The sequence below is a fragment of the Strongylocentrotus purpuratus genome, unplaced genomic scaffold (genome assembly GCF_000002235.5).
Source record: "Strongylocentrotus purpuratus isolate Spur 01 unplaced genomic scaffold, Spur_5.0 spur5_scaffold_15, whole genome shotgun sequence".
Taxonomy (NCBI): domain Eukaryota; kingdom Metazoa; phylum Echinodermata; class Echinoidea; order Camarodonta; family Strongylocentrotidae; genus Strongylocentrotus; species Strongylocentrotus purpuratus.
The window spans coordinates 28,774,958-28,792,290 of record NW_022145600.1 but is presented as its reverse complement, the minus strand read 5'-3'; the positions used below and the strand labels follow the sequence as shown (position 1 = coordinate 28,792,290).

The following is a 17,333-nucleotide window of genomic DNA, read 5'->3' as shown; positions in this document are numbered from 1 at the left end:
ACAAAGATTTATACTATAAATATACATAAATATCTTCATAAAGATCTCCATGAATGTAATAAAGCAGGGGATATCATACAAACCCCAAAAGCTAAACATGACCATCAATCCATCACAAAACCTATCAATCTTGACAGGGTTTTAAATACTATTTACAGGGGACTTTCTGTCATCCTTGGGCACCAATTTGACTTGGGTATTTTCAAATTAGTGTAGACAGGTTCATACTTAAGAAAAAGTAGAAAATATTTAGCCTCCTTTGATGGTTGTTGTTGAAGGACCTATCAACATGGCCGTAAATCATCCATCTAATGATGCAGTCCTAAAAGGCCTGTCCTCATCAGCTCGAGATTGCCAAATATCCCGCTATTTCAACTATCCCGATCGCAAATTATCCAGTTAGTTTGTGTCTTCATCAGCCCAAAGTTGCAGTTAGCGGGATATTTGGTCGGGTTAATCATCCCGAGATATCTTGCGATAGTTTGCAAAATATCCCGCTATTTGTCCTGTGTGTCTTCACTAGCCCGAAGACTCGCACTATGCGCGAACGCTGAGCAAAATATCTCGGGCTAATTACTCAAGGTCGAGTTTCAAGTTTCAAGGTCGAATCTCGAGCTGATGAAGACGCGATTTGTAACTTCGGGATTATTTCCCAAATCAAAAATAGCGAGCTATTTGGCAATCTCAAGCTGATGAAGACACGCCTGAAGAGGAGGGATATTCAAACACTCCCTCCAGTTTCCTGTACAAAAGCAAGCAGTGTGATGAAATATTTCAAGGAGATGAATTAAAGTGTCTGTCCACAGGTGTGCTAAGGTCTGTGGGTTTTTTCAGTGGGACGAGACATTTGAAACCTTAGGAAGCACATTGGCACATACATGTACGCCTAAAAATGTACATGTTTGAGGCAAACTTATAAACTTCTCACTCTGATCCTCGCCATGTTTTTCAGGGTTGGAATTTCTTTTCACTCTTATCTTTATCTCTCCTTCTCTTTCTATTCTGTCTCTTGCAGAATTAGTCTTATTCTTCAACTGGGAATTAGTTTATTACATACATGACATACCAGTATTTAAATATTGTACATGTATTTTCCTCATTACACTACAAAAACAATGTCACAAAACACATTTTAATTTAAGGAATATTTTTTCTTTATTTTTTATTATTTAAAAAAAAATCAACAACTTGAAAATGGAATACATCATTGTAATACAAGTAACTCCTTCATAATAAGTAAACACATGATACATGAACATAAAGAAATATTTAATGGTAACATAAAGTTCTACCAAAGAAGGCTCATCAAGCTCTTTCAGTACAACATTGATAGCTAAGGAACCTATCATGTGTATATTAGTAATGCATGTTTCATGTTTTCTTCATGTACGCAGGATGTTACGAAGCAACAGACTTTCCTGCATTACCAATGAGACCTTCACTGGACTCAAGGCAGTCAGACTTCTGTAAGTATTATGGTCTCCTCAAAAATTCATAACTTTCTCATTCTTTGTCCAATTTCATTCAAACTTTCACAAGGCTACTTTTTTTTTTTCTGTTTTCCTCTGGAAAGTTTGCTATCAAGGTTCCCTTTAAATGTTTTTATGAGTTCAAAATTTTAATTTGCTGGCAGCATATTTTAGCACATAGATTTTCAGGAGTTGTATGAAAATTTAAAAGTTGGGTATATATAGTAGAGGTGAAAATTATAATTTGTTCCCAAAGTCTGATTGTTGGATATGATTTAATTTGATATAACAGACAATTTCCATAGATTCCAAAAATGAGTTATTTTAGGTCAAAAAGAGTAATTGGAAGTGGATGGATGAAAGAGAGACAGTGAAGAAAGAAATTGCATATTTGAAAGGAACAAGGTAGGAAGCAAAAGATTGAAACAGTGGTTGAGCTTAAAATAGAGGAGGGAGGTACAGTATGTGAGATACATCACATTCAATTAAGAGATTGATGAGTAAACAAGGAAAAGGGGAAAATACTCTGAGTAGAATGCAAACATTATGAGATCTGATGCATGCCAAAGTGGACAAAATGTCATCTCGACACGTCTGATGATTATCAAATTGGCATCACTCACCGGTGCTGTCGGACGATCGCAGTTTCTAGCATGTCATGATACTTCCGATGTCCACTTCCGATTTGAATCTCCAGTTTGTCGTTGCCAATTAGATGTTTGATGAATGGCTACGTCTGACCTCATAGGTAACCCTAAGATACTACAAGGGTTTTTCTTCTTTCAGGTATTCAGGCACCCCCCCCCCTCCTCCCCTATGGATTAAAGTCTGTACTCAAATCTAAAGATATTCAGGCGGTTGATGACATATTAGGATTAGGTCCCATGTGTATGGATGTGAATCTTCCTCTGAGCATGGGATTTACTCATTTCCTCTCACTGAAAATTTTGAAAATTTAAGATTTACCTTTATGGTATTGAATCCTGAAATTTCTATAATCTTACTTTTAGTTTCACTTACCAGCCATTGTCAGCCACAAAAATTCAAATTTAAGATTTATGAGTATTAAATCCTGAAATTTCTATAATTGTACTTTTAGTTTCAGTGCCAAGCATTGTCAGTCACAGAGTTCAAAGATTTATGAGTTTTTTAAAATGTAATCAATTTGTTGTGAAAAAGAGCGATCCATTTCTAAAGTTTTACAGCCAGAGAATATTGATTATTTGCATTATATGTGTTGATCTCAAATATGAATATGCATACCTTTCCACATTCATACATAAATTCCAGTAATAAGATATGCACCTACATACTAAGAAAAGAAGATGACATTCCTATAGTTGAAAGTTTGTGATATCCAGTACAGGAAAGGGTCAGAATATGTGCACATGATTGTGCATTTACTCCTCATTATAGTAAGAGATCCTGAACTTAAGGATGATCATATTTAAAATAAAAGTGAAGTGATCACAATAACATATATATACTCTCAGCTGACATCCATTCTTCCTATCTCTTTCTGTCTTTGATTTATTGTCTGGATGTCGAGAGAAAATGCCACTTGACAAAATCACCTGGAAAAGAATCTGTTAACCCACAACAGTTGAAGTTCACCTAGGTCATAGGTCTTTGTAACTCCTTATCTGTCAGGAGATATTGTTTTTTGAAAGTAGGCACCCAGTATGTGTATGAACTGTCTCCTCAAATCCTTTTGTAGATGCTCAATAAAAAATAAAAACATTTTATGACAGTTAGGGATATGTTGCTACACTCTGTGATAAATGAAATCATTTTGATGTTGGTAAAGAATAAACAATTGAGAAACTTTGCAGTCAATGATTAAAATTTAGTTTGCTTTAACTTAAACTTGTATTTCCTTTATCTGCTCAGAAAATTTAACTTTGTATCAAAGAGCACTGCATTTTTTGCAGGTAAAAGCTACACTAAATGTTTATTGAAATATTGGAAACTTGATTCATTGTATCACAAAAATCATGATTTAAAAGAAAACCCATCTCACTTGGAGGAATGAATCTTCCAAAAACGATGAAGTCAAATGACAAAATGACAAATATGATTATTCATCACATGCTGTTATTCTAGTCTATGACAGATTTCTAGTACCGAAAATTGCTTTATCATTTTTCGGAAACAAATTCTGTCTCCGAAATAGTTGGCATTTTAAGTCAATTTGGCTGAAAAGGAAGGAGCATATAATGACTTCTTCCTATGTGGGTCAGGTTCAGGGTCAAAGTTGTAACTCCATAATTATATCGTCTTTAAAGATTGGTCATAAACAACAAAATTTGCTGTCTATTTCATAAATACCAACAAACTTTTTTTTCCAACTCACAATGTATATGTATGACTTTACAGACTGCTAAGCCTTTTTGGTACAGTATTAAACTTACTGAAATCAAGACACCTGAGAAAAAGGAGAAGAAGATAAACATAAAAGACATGATCTCTTTGCCATAAACTTAATGTTATGTGGATCTGTTTTAATTCATTTGTTTAGCCGTAAATTTTAGCATTTAGCGTCTGCACATTCACTTTAATACAATGGATACATGCACATGAATGGTTTCATTTCATGAGAAATTATTAAGTTGCTAGATTAAAAGTAATCTCTCCCTTCTCTGTCTCTCTTCTCAATCTCTATCTCTCTCTGTCTCCGTCTGTCTGCCTGTCTCTTTTTTTTTGGGGGGGGGGGCGGATGCCCCACTGTACCCCAAGTTCTTTAGGCAACTGTCCATATAAACCTGTAATTAAAATTATTCCATTTTTTTTTAAATTTCAAGTGTATTTCTTCTTTTTTTCTTGTTCTCAGGTCATTGTATGATAATGCCATCAGCACCATTATGCCTGGTTCCTTGGATTCTATGAAAGCTTTGGCAACTCTGTAAGTATCATTATTCTGCATCATACATGTATATGTATGTCTTTATGCTTTTGTAATGTTATTTATGTTCTCTCTGTATCTTCTTTCTCTGTTTTCTCCTCTTTTCTCTTGTTTTTTTTTCTTTCCTTCTGTTTTTGGGGTGGTTTTTTCTTCTCTTTTTCTCTTCCTTATTACTCTCTTTTTATTTATTTTTCTCTGTTTTCCTCTTGTCATCTTCTCTTTTCTGTTTCTCTTTTGTCTGTCTATTTCTCTTTTTCCTCTCTGTTTCTCTCTTTTCTCTCTGTTTCTTTTTTTTCTCTGTTTCTCTTCTTTCTCTGTTTCTTTTTTTTTCTCTGTTTCTTTTTTCTCTCTGTTTCTCTTTTTTTCTCTGTTTCTCTTCTTTCTCTGTTTCTCTTTTTTCTCTGTTTCTCTTCTTTCTCTGTTTCTTTTTTTCTCTGTTTCTCTTCTTTCTCTGTTTCTTTTTTTTCTCTGTTTCTCTTTTTCCTCTCTGTTTCTCTTTTTTCTCTCTGTTTCTCTTTTTTCTCTCTGTTTCTCTTTTTTCTCTCTGTTTCTCTTTTTTCTCTCTGTTTCTCTTTTTCCTCTCTGTTTCTCTTTTTTCTCTCTGTTTCTCTTTTTTCTCTGTTTCTCTTCTTTCTCTGTTTCTTTTTTTTTCTCTGTTTCTTTTTTCTCTCTGTTTCTCTTTTTTTCTCTGTTTCTCTTCTTTCTCTGTTTCTCTTTTTTCTCTGTTTCTCTTCTTTCTATGTTTCTTTTTTTCTCTGTTTCTCTTCTTTCTCTGTTTCTTTTTTCTCTCTGTTTCTCTTTTTTTCTCTCTGTTTCTCTTTTCTCTCTCTGTTTCTCTTTTTTCTCTCTGTTTCTCTTTTTTCTCTCTGTTTCTCTTTTTTTCTCTCTGTTTCTCTTTTTTTCTCTCTGTTTCTCTTTTCTCTCTCTGTTTCTCTTTTTTCTCTCTGTTTCTCTTTTTTCTCTCTGTTTCTCTTTCCTCCAATCAGTTTCTCTTCCAGTTTCTCTGTAAGTCACTTTTTCTGTGAGCCACTTTCTCTCTCTCTCTCTCTCTCTCTCTCTTTCTCTTTCTCTCCCCTCTCTCTCCCCCACTCTCTCATTCTATCCTCTTCCCTCTGTCTCTTTCTGTGTTTGTCTGTCCCCCTCTCCCTCTCACTCGTTTTCTCTGATCTCTATGTTGGTAAACATGTCTCTGTGTTTGCTCCCCGTCTTTGCGAACCTGTTGCCAAGATTCCATGCGTCCACACATCCATTTTCTGACCTAAATTTGACTCTCTTTGTGGCTACCACTTCCAGCTAGAATTATGGTTTGCAATCTGATCCTAAGAAGGAAAGGGGGAGTGTGGTCAATAAATGTTGACAGATTTCCTTCATGTGAGGTCTTATAGACTTCCAAATATATCTTCTGCTGATTCATCTGAATTCTGATATAGGCAAGTGTCGGAGATACCCCAGTTATAGTTATTTGGATGATACGAGATATATATGTATGGCATGAAAGTTAGGAGTGAGGTTAGGACAGAGAAAGATGATATTACACATCTCAATATCTTCATTCCAATTGATTGATGCTTTTCCTTAGATAGATTATGTCTTTCTGTATTCTCAGTCATTGACATTTTAATATCCCAAGTACAATACATGTTCAAATTACATGTATGGATGTACTTACCAATATGTGGTATAAATATTGTCATATTCAGAATGATACCAGTATCAGTTTAGTTATGCAGTTTTATCTCTATGATTACATCATTTTCATCCTCATTATTTAAATAAAATTACCGGTAGGGAAAAAAGAATGATCCTACAAATCTGACATTCAATATTGAGCCTTTCCAAATTGATCATATACATTGTATGCATGGCTTTATTGTATCAGAAATCTGCTTGGAAACCCGTTAAACTGTAACTGCCATCTGTCCTGGTTACCTGACTACCTGTCTGCTCGTCTGATCATCACCGGTGAACCACGCTGCCAGGAGCCCTCTACACTCCAGGACACACCCATTCAGACTCTCCAGAGAGACCAGTTCACCTGTGAAGGTGAGATAAAGAGGGAGAGAGAGAGAGAGAGAGAGAGTGGTGCTGGTGGTACAAGTATTGATGATTATATAGATTGTTGATTGTGTAGCAGATTGATGCCTGACTTTTAAAGATATGATGATGCGAGGATGATGATGGTGGTGGTGGTGGTGGTGGTGGTGGTGGTGGTGGTGGTGGTGGTGGTTGTGGTGGTGGTGGAGGTGGTGGAGGTGGTGGTGGTGGTGGTGGTGGTGGTGGTGGTGGTGGTGGTGGCGGCGGCGACGACGACGACGACGACGATGATGGCGACGGCGACGATGGTGGTGGTGGTGATGAGGATGATGATGATGATGATGATGATGATGATGATGATGATGATGATGATGATGATGATGATGATGATGATGATAATGATGGTGGTGGTGGTGGTGATGATGATGATGATGGTGATGGTGATGATGATGATGATGGTGATGAGGATAATGATGATGATAAATGATGGTGGTGGTGGTGGTGATGATGATGGTGATGATGATAGTGATGATGATAGTGATAATGATGATGATGATGATGATGTAATGAGTGATGATAAAATGAATGATCTGATGACGAAATGGATGATAAGGATGATGAATTGATGATCAAATGCATAGTAGTAATATGAAAATTTTAAAGAATTAAAACAATTTTGCAGCTACGTAGGCTTTACTAGACATTTGTAGACAATTATAATTATTGTTATCAAATAGAAACTTCCACAGTCTGAGAATCTTACATCCACTTTATATCCTGCATCATGTCTAATGAAGGCAATACTATCTGACGGATCATTCAGACGTACTTAACAAACATGTTCTGAAAGGTTCATCGATTCTCCTCTGTCATTCTGTCTGGCCACTGAATGAATTCCTCATATCGCAAGATTGAGGATGAGATTGCAAACATGTTTGTCCAATTATTTCTGACTCATCAACGGATTGCAAGATGATTGCGTATATCAGTCAACCAGTGGTCATTTCAGTTCATTGTGCATCATTTAAGGTCATTTCAGTTCACAATGTGTTTTCACCTTTGATACTCGGCATGTATAATATTCATTATAAGAATTGAAGGTTTAACACATCTGAAAGGATCTGAATAACTAAGTTATTGTAATATATATAATGTAAAGAAGAGACTGAGACTAGAAGAAAGCTGATATATGTAAAGATGTGTGTGCTGTTTTTTGGAAGAAGTCATAAGTATACTTTAAACTTGGAATTATTAGGTTTTTATGTTGGAAAATACAGTGTAGGAGGAATAAAATCAAGAAATATTATTTAGGTTCATATTGGTCTCATTGTTAATTAGTGGTTTAAGGGATTTTGTTATGATTTTTCAAAGCAGTTTCAGTTACTTAGAATTTCTAAAGAATTTCAGCTATGGAAATATTCAATCATTTGAGAAAAAAATAAGAGAACAGTCATGTACATTAGACCACCAAAGGAGAGAATCTAGATCTTCATTCATGTAATGTTTTTCACCACTATATCATCTATTGTCTTGATAATTACTTCTATCTGTGTGTTTCTTTGACAACTTTGCAGGGAATGATCACAACAGCTGCCTCCCATCCCTAGCCTGCCCCAGGGAGTGTGCCTGCAGTGGCACGGTGGTCAGGTGTAGCCGCAAAGAACTCACACTACCCCCTCGTTTCATCCCAACGGGGGCTACTGAGCTGTAAGTCTATCGCCCCTTCCCCCCTCTCACCCGACCAGAAATACACAAGAGAAAACAGACTGAAAATTAATTTTCCAAGAAGGAAGGGTTAATTCTGAGCTGTGTATGCCTATGACATAAAGTATTTTGTCAATTTATTTCATCGTAATTTGAAAATATTATGCTGAGACCATTGACTAATTATCCCAGGAAGAATAATTTGTCATGGCCCAATCAAGACATTTACATTCTTGATAATAAAATGGATACCGTAAGTATAGGATAATAACATGTATTTATAGAAGTAGTAATCAAAGTTTGAATGATTTCTTTCAGGTACCTGGATTCCAATCAGATGATCACTGTACCAGAGAGGCTGAGCAGTCTCAAGAGTCTTCATACATTGTGAGTTAAAAAACTGAATTAGCATATGAGAACACTTCTTTAAAAATCCACTTTTCTACCGTGACTTATTTCCACATCGTAATTCAGCATATCAGACATCTTATAGATCACTTATCAGCTTTCTCAACGCTTACCCTTCAATTAAATCTGTCAATCGAGGACGTACATGTATTACGTGTACTCTCGATCAGAATTAGTTGTAACCCTCTCTCCCATCGTGATACCAGTTTATGGTCTTTTGAAGAAGGTTAATTGAACCTGTCTCGGATCTGATCCCTAGTCTAAATTCCCACAGGGCCTATTTCCAGGATCCTATACCTCTCTTCCTTCCAATCTTAATTCATGCGCATCCCCTTACATCAGCAGTAATGAATGGACTTCCTAACTATCTCTCTCTCTCTCTCTCTCTCTCTCTCTATCTCTCTCTCTCTCTCTCACGATCTCTCTTTCTCTCTTTCTCTCTCTTTCTCTCTCTCTCTCTCTCTCTCTCTCTCTCTCTCACGATCCCTCGCTTATGAGGAAGTCCAATCTTGTCTCCCAACTTCGTCCTCGGAAAGATGCGCCCATGATTTTGATTGGTTAAACGAAGAGCATGGTTTTGTGGTCTAGCGTGTTATTTTTGAGTGATTATTTAATTGAATTACACATAATCAGGAAAGAGATGTTTGGGAGCTGTCATCCACTGTCTACACAGTATATTTTGCTCATTTCAGGGTTAAAGTTAGGGTTATGTGAGTTTAAGGGGACGGATGTTAGATGAATCGCATGTTAGACAAACGTGTCGCCATCATTTTCCTTGAAAATTAATGTTGAAAGAGATGCATCTGATACCATCCTCGGGTAACACGAACAAGGGCATAATAAGGTTTCTGGAGGTTGCTGTAGATATTAAATGCTTTTTAAGCTTTACCTTTGTATTAAAATATATATTGACCCTTATTATAGTTGATTTCTATCGCAAAAGTAATATAAATTTTCATTTAACAACTAAAATTATTCATACCCTTACCAAGTTTTGTATTTTTTCCAAGTATGTGAAAATTGATATGTCCCTATATTTGTTTCTTGAGAATGTGACAGATCAAAGCTTAAATCTAAAAGTTTTCAACAAATGCCCTAATGCAACCAATCCACCTTTCATTCTTGAGTTACGAAAACACCACCAAAAAAAATCAAAAAAAAAATCAAATCAAATTTACAAGAGGTATGAATAATTTAGTTGTTAACTGTACACAAATTTTCTGAAAAGAATGATGTTTTATTGTTACAGAGAAATATTCTTACTGCATTGGCGAGAGAAGAGTGGTTGTGTAAATGATTTTTTTAATAAATGTATTTGATTTACTTTTCAGAGACCTGAGCATGAACCAGATTGCCATGTTACCAGACTTTGCATTTGCCAACATGACCAAGCTTTCGACTCTGTAAGTACATGTATACAATAACACCCTTTTTCTTAAGTTCCTAAACATCTTCACATCTTCCCTCTTTTGATGTGCACGTGTAACTTGATTTTTACAGACAGACTTGATTGCGTATGTCTGGCACTGACATTTTACATTTCTACCCTCTCCTGTATTTGTTCTTTCATGTCATGTTTTCTTGGAATGTTTGTACACTAGAATGAGAAAAAGTCTTTCTTTTTTCATTTTCTCATCAGTAAAAAGGAATTACCAGATTTGCAAGAAAAATATTCTCATTGTTCCATCATCAATTAAATGAGACTCTTTAGTGATTCAAACTAGAGTGAATTCACTGTAGTGAGCAAAAAATGGTACGTCTGCCATGTTGATAAGGTAAATGCCTCGAACTAGGCTTATGGTAAACCAGCTAAGGTGAATCATATCTGTCTAAATAGAACACATTCCTAGAAAAAGTTTGTAGAAAACGTTTGTAGAACACGTAGTCTACTGTTTACTACAAATGACTATGGCTGGCTTTGAAGGAGGGGGGAAGCGCAATACAAAGGTTGGTTTTAGGCTTCCTGGGATATAGCTCCAGGCAAAGGGGAAATACAACACACCTCATTAGGGGTGCTGACAGCAGGAATAATCACTGACTGAACCGCCAAACTCCAGAGACACTCCATAGGAGGGGAGGATTTCCACCTCTGGTATGAGTAAGAGCTGGAGGAGGGGTGCATACCCGCACCCCTATGGTGCTGATTCCATCACTCTGTAGGAATAGACATACCCTGCTTCCCCTTTCACTCCCAACCCACCTTCCTTTTCTTATCGGACCTTGAAGTCCGGCCGTCTCAACGTCCTGTACGTTGTGTCCTGTCATACCTTCCTCTTATAGCGTCTCTTGTCCAGTAATGAAGAACTGTTCTCAACAAGTCCTGCGTCAAGGATAAAATTGCTTCTACACAAATACATATTTGCCTGAATTCATTCGTGCCAAACACGTTTTTTTGAACAGCGTTCATGTATTTTCTTCTTTGAAGGGTTAGATTTTGGCTTATACTGCCATGTTTTTGTCATTTGTCATAAATCATCTTCAAGAGTTTATGAATTCTACAGTGGGGTCAAATGAACAGCTTTCGTGTATTTTCTTTCAAGAGTTAAGGGATTTTGGTGTATACTGCCATGTTTTATTGTCATTTGTCACAAATTATCTTCAAGAGTCGATGAATGAATTCTACAGTGGGGTTAAATGTTTCTGCTTCAGAAAGAAAATGTAGCCATTCTAAGTTTTCCCCCATAGACTGTCCTGTTGCTTTCATCTGATGCTTTGTTTCCTAGTAGAGGCAGTGCATATATATGTAGATAATCTTTGGTAATACATGTATATGTTTTGATTTTGGTTAATCCTTCAGATACAACTTGATTTTGATACAACATGCATTTTCCATAGATACTTGCTGGAGTAATCTCTGGTTTAGTATTGAAGTGGTTATGGTCATTATGGGAAAACGATTTTTCAGTGTCCAGTCTCAAAGAGATATGTCATTAAAGACAGACAACTCTCTCACTTCCCTTCCTCGGTCAGTTTCGTAAAATGGAAATTCCTTCTAATTTGGTTTTGTAAATATAAAGCAAATTACCACTATCCACAATCAGTGCATTCAACTTCTTTCCTGGGGAGTTTCAGGTCTAGAAATGCGAAGGTCCTGTCCCCTTTACGTAGATTGCGGGTTTTTAATTGAGTTAGGATCTTGTGGTATCCACCTTCAAGGAGAGGTGATTAAATCAGGTGGCATTTATCATATCTGTGGAAGTTCCCTGTACTCTGTCCTCTTCCAAACTGTAATGCCTGCCCTGTTTCTAATTTCCCTCCAACAAGGTTATATTTAGATGTTCTCTAAGCTGATTTGTTTCAGTTTGATATTTTAAAGCCCTTCTCTGTTTTGTTTTCTCTGATTCATTTTCCCCTTGTAATAAACCCTTTTCTTTTAAATCTAAACCCAAGATCACTTTAAGAAACAATTTGAATCACTGTACATAGTCCTGTTTCTGTGTCAAAACCAATGAGTACCGGTATTGATTTGGCACTTGTATTGTCGGTAAAATTTGCAGTGAATGTATGCTATGTGAGCTTGACTGTTTATAGATCATGCAAAAAATGCACAGAGAGCGATAAAGTCAGGTGTACTGATGCACACTTATAGTCCATTGGTCATCTCATCATATGCTTGCTTTAATCTTCTTTCTTATTCTAATATGATTGTAATAAGCGCTATATAAAAACTGAGTATTATTATTATTATTATTCTGCAGGATCCTGAGTTATAACCGTATCAGCTGTATTCCAGATGGAGCATTCATGGGTCTCAACTCTCTCAGAATTCTGTAAGTATATGATATATCAGGGGATATAGAGAGCAAGCTTTACTGAAACTATTGAAGTAGACACTTTGAGTGCTGTAGAACATTTTAGCCATCCAAATCCTTATGTTGTGTCTCATAATTTGGGTCTACACGGTAAGAAAGGAATGTCTTTCTTCTTAAAATTCACAATTGGCTCAAAAATGGTGAACTTTGGTACGGTGGATCACCAAACATTCTTGAAATCCTATTGGTAATAAATGGTTGATCAAAAGGATATGAAGATATTAGAGACCACACATAATGCCCATTGTACTGTACTTCAGCTGTGATATGAAAGAAAGCATTAACATTGCATAAAGCTAGTATCAGCTTCAAACATCTAAACGTTCATCGATGCTCCCCGTTCCTTCCGTGCCATCAACACGCGCTCAAACTTATGAACTCCCTGGTCGCTGGGTCTCTTCCACAACCTTAACCATCGCCAGACTCTCCAATGTATCATTTCCTTTCCATCATTTCCATTGTAACAATGATTGTCTTCAAACTCTGGAAGAATTCACAGGAAGGGAGGGGACAATCATTAGATGATAAACTCGTCATGTAAAGCTGGATTATTTTAGCAGAACAAGTGAAACAGATATCGAAAGTCATCCTCCGAGTCAAATAAAAATGTGATATGTTAAGCTACCATCTGCTATGAATAAATTTCTGTATAGGTTTTAAGGTAAGATGACCCGTATTGTAATCTGAATGTTGTTTGCGTAGCTATATAAAGGAGGAGAAATGAGTCTTGATATTCACCTGTGAAAGATTAGAAAGGGAAGTATCTGTAGAGGCCTGTCCTCATCAGACCGAGTTGCAAAATAACCCGCTATTTTCAGACTCGGGATATTTTCCTGAAGCTCGAAATTGCGTCTCCACCAGACCGATACGCTCATCACAAACTAGCTTGGACGGGCGCAAAGTAGCCGGCGCGATAGCTCAGTCGGTAGACTGAGTGGGCTCGTAATCTGGTGACCCTGGTTTGAAACCAAGTCGCTGCGCTAGTGCCCTTTGATAAGGCATCATTACCAGGTCCCTCAGAGAGGACCTAAAGCCATTGGCCGTCTGGTTGCTTACTTAAAAGTATTTATGCTTTCTTAGCCGTCAGGTAAAACAACCACCACCACCATTTTGGAAACAAGACCAAGATTTCTTGGGATATTTTCTCGACCAAATAGCCGGCTAATTGCAACTGAGGGCTGATGAAAACACAAATTAGAGATCGGGCTAGTTAAAATAGCGGGTTATTTTGCCACTTCGGTCTGATGAAAACAGGCCTTTGGTGTATCAGTTTCTTTAGTTAATCCATTTACTATAATTCAGTAGTCAAGAGGTTAATATAAAAAAGACTCCTCGAGAATGATAATTAGATCACGGGTTAAGCCATCGAGGAAGTTGAATGCCAAACTTGATTGGAAATGTTTTATGGATGTTTTTTCCCCAGCATAATTGAATTGTGGAAATTTTAGGATGATATTAATGTAGGTTTTTTGTAACAAATCATAAATCTTATTTCTGGGATAGTGGCTCTTGGTTGTATCCCAGTTTTTGTTTCCATTATCAAAGATCAAACAAATTTACTTAATTGGCTTTTCAAATAATCTAGAAAGTTTCATGATCTTTCATAAAATGCACATGTCACATGTTATGGGGTTCTTGAAACGCAGAGAGAGAATTTGTACTGGTGTGTCTTGATGTTCTTAATGTTGGTTATAATATCCAGTTTCATTGCATATGATTTTATTTTGGGAATAATAATACATCTACAATTCACCATCATTTATTCACCAGAAAAGGATTAGGCATAGGTTTAACTTTTCTCATATTATGCATCATTTGGTTCAATCATCTTTTTTATATTAAACATTGAAATCTGATGAAGGTGTATTACATTATCTTTAATAATTCCCCAAGAAATCTGATACACAAGGGGAATATTAATTTAATTATCATAAATGAAATAGCTAGGTTGATCATAGTTTGACTTCAGTTGGAGTTATCATGCAGTGAAACCGGCCCTTTCAGCTCGTCAACCTCACATTGTTAGTTTCAACTGAAATTGGAGAAGGCATTGGCAATTTAGATTTAATGGAGAGGTTTTTATTTCATCATGAAAAAAACAGGATAAATTAGATTGGGTAGATGATAGTGTCTGGTGAAGTTGGGAACATTTTATAGTCAGGTGCTCGTTTCAAGTTTCTTCCCATTCTAAATTTTACGATCTAAGGAAACGTGACACTTTCCTACCACTGTAACATGACCCAAAGTTTGTTGTCTGTGCTGCCATGACTCACCTCCTAAACGAAAACCTGCTCCAGATACCCTTTCAATGTCAGAACACATCAGCACCTGATGTCACCTCTCCCCATGCCGTCTGCTTGCGTAGGTAACGGGTCATTCACACAAGAAAAAATATATACAAAATTCCTCTAAAAATGTTTATATACGTGCAGCAAAAAGCATTTGCACTTGGTATAATAATGTCATACAAAGGAACATCACAGAAGAAGCTAGTGTATGGAAGGGCGGTTTATACTATAGGCTTACGCCATGGGCCGGGCATTGCTCGAGTGTAAAAAGTAAAGCCCTCTCATCACATCAGGTCAGTTATATACATGTACACCTGTAGTGTTCGTTTGATAAAGTGTTTCAAACCCCAGTTCTATAAAATGAAGTTTGGTTAATTGCAGTATTATAAAAAAATATCAATTAATAGCTTATACCTATTGTAGTTAAATACCACTGATAAACAATTCATTCCTTATACCTAATACATGTACGGTAGCTATACAATAAACAATTCATTCCTTATACCAAATACTTGTAGCTATACCACAATTTTTGTCGGTCTGAATGAGGGTATGGTAGCAGCAGTGCACATGACCCTGAATGGAGACGCCAACGCAGTAATGTTACGTGCCTCTGGATCCAGTGGCTATAATGATGTTCTGAATGAAAAAGGCTAGATTTTGATGTGATTAGAGGAAAATTGATATGACACAGTGACACACTTTGTCCTGTGTGATCGGTGAAGTTATGTTTGATACAGAGAGTTTGCCCTTTCACGTTTAAAGTTTGAAGGAGCCAACTTTCTTTTTCCTAACATAGTTTTTGTCACATCATCTTAATCTAATCCAGTCTGATGTTTTGAGTTTGATACACAGGTATCTCAGAAATTAGTGATCATTATTTTAAGGGTACAATGTACATTCCAAATAGAATGAAAGAATGATTTCAAAATTTAATGTGAGGCAGCTATTTCATTATTGGTACATGACATATTGTTTTAACTCAACAGTAGCAATATTCATTGGAAAAACATGTATAAAGAATAATCCTGACAGAATAAATCCTGAAATCTCTTTATCGATCAAAGCATTGATAAGTGAATGTTTCTAGTCAGTTTTTTAAGGCAATATAGGCCTACGTTATGTTATTTTGATTTATATGGTACCAGTAAGGAGAATGTTGACAATGAAATGTAGTTTAGCATATGACGACGGTATGATTTGTATGAAGAAATCATATTTTGGTTGAAATCTAGTCAGAGTTCATGCCTTGATTATTCCTAGAACTCCAAGCTCACCGCCGCTCCTGATCACCACATAGTCCATACAGTGACGATAGATGACTAAACTCAGAAATGTCAGCTCTAATTTGAAACGTATTACATCTCAAAAGTCTAGCCTCACCAGGAGTGCACAACAAATGCTTTTAAAGGAGGAAAAAATACATTACTTATGTCGGAGGGGAAACTTTGGATTGGAGGGGGTCCGTGGAGGTTTGAAAGTGTGAGAAGAAATAATTCTTTAGGGGTTGCGAGGGGGCAATGACTTGGGTGTGTACAGATGTAACTAAAGAAGTTGGTCTTTTGGAGGCATTGCAAGATGAGTAATGCTTTAAATATGTAGAAAATCCGCTGATATTACTTCAAGAAGGATCATTTCAGCGTAATTGTCTTGACTTTTGTGCGGTTTGTTCTCTATTCAGACACAACACTACATGTATGAGAATGGTACCGAAAGATTTGGCAGGTCATAGACCTGCAGTTATATCCATCTTGCATTGCAATAGACATAGTTGTTTGTGTAGCTATTTACCAGGATGGGATTGTTTGTCTGTTATTTGTACTTTTCTGTTTTTGCTATGTATTGAATAAATGATTTAAGATATTTCATTTATTGCAAATTTGATATGTAACAATGAAAAGAATTCAACTTATACCGGTCATTGTGATTTGGTTTTGCAATCAGTCTAGTTTAACATGTATCACTTTTCCTGTATATACTGAGCAAAACAAAATATAAAATACAAATATGAACGAATGATTAATTAAGAATAAAACAAGTATTGAACCTATAATGTTTGTAATGACCAAATTATGATACATGTACTTGTGTACTTCATATTTTGAATGAATGATGGTCCTAATGAAAGGAAATACACTCTGTGCGTGACTCAAATATTACTCCCAATGGCCTGAGAAGATCCACTTAGTTCAGAATGAGTTGTGACATTTTCTGGCAAGCTTTATGGAGCTGGCTATTGTTTTCTAGCCAAATGTAATTTTAATTCTCACAGAGGCTCCTGAAGTGTTGGGCCAACATGAATTACTCAGAAGAAGAAAAAGAGAAAAGTGCTAAATTGATCTCTTCCGAGAAGAGAAAAAAATGAAGTGAAAGTCGATTTTATCAGTTTAATGTATTACATTACATGCTCTTGAATATATCTCGTTCCTGCATAATAGTTTCAGCATTTATTTCTAAAGAGTGTTTAAACATGCATTTTAAACAACTATACTCTAGATAATCAATGCCATATTACCACCTGTTTTAAAACTCAAAAGTTGCATCAGTGCCTTTGGTTGTATTAGAATAAAGCAAGTCAACGGTTGTACAAATGTATAAAGATCACCAACCAGGGGAAGTGCTGAAGTATTTTGCAAAGGATAAATGCTGTGTGCAAAATATGTGGTTTAGAACAGAGTTTTGGGGGTTTCGAGACCACCAGGCTAATTACAAATGT

General features: G+C 36.3%; 1 protein-coding gene across 1 annotated transcript in view; it reads left to right on the top strand.

Annotated features, from left to right (window-relative positions):
* Positions 1–17,333, top strand: part of LOC757340 (slit homolog 1 protein) — an 87,604-nt gene that overhangs the window by 57,039 nt on the left and 13,232 nt on the right. The window contains exons 15-21 of the mRNA XM_030986121.1: positions 1,395–1,466; positions 4,300–4,371; positions 6,251–6,414; positions 7,980–8,112; positions 8,428–8,496; positions 9,849–9,920; positions 12,216–12,287. Of these exons, the coding sequence (XP_030841981.1) occupies positions 1,395–1,466; positions 4,300–4,371; positions 6,251–6,414; positions 7,980–8,112; positions 8,428–8,496; positions 9,849–9,920; positions 12,216–12,287 (654 nt within the window). The remainder of the gene's footprint in view (positions 1–1,394; positions 1,467–4,299; positions 4,372–6,250; positions 6,415–7,979; positions 8,113–8,427; positions 8,497–9,848; positions 9,921–12,215; positions 12,288–17,333) is intronic.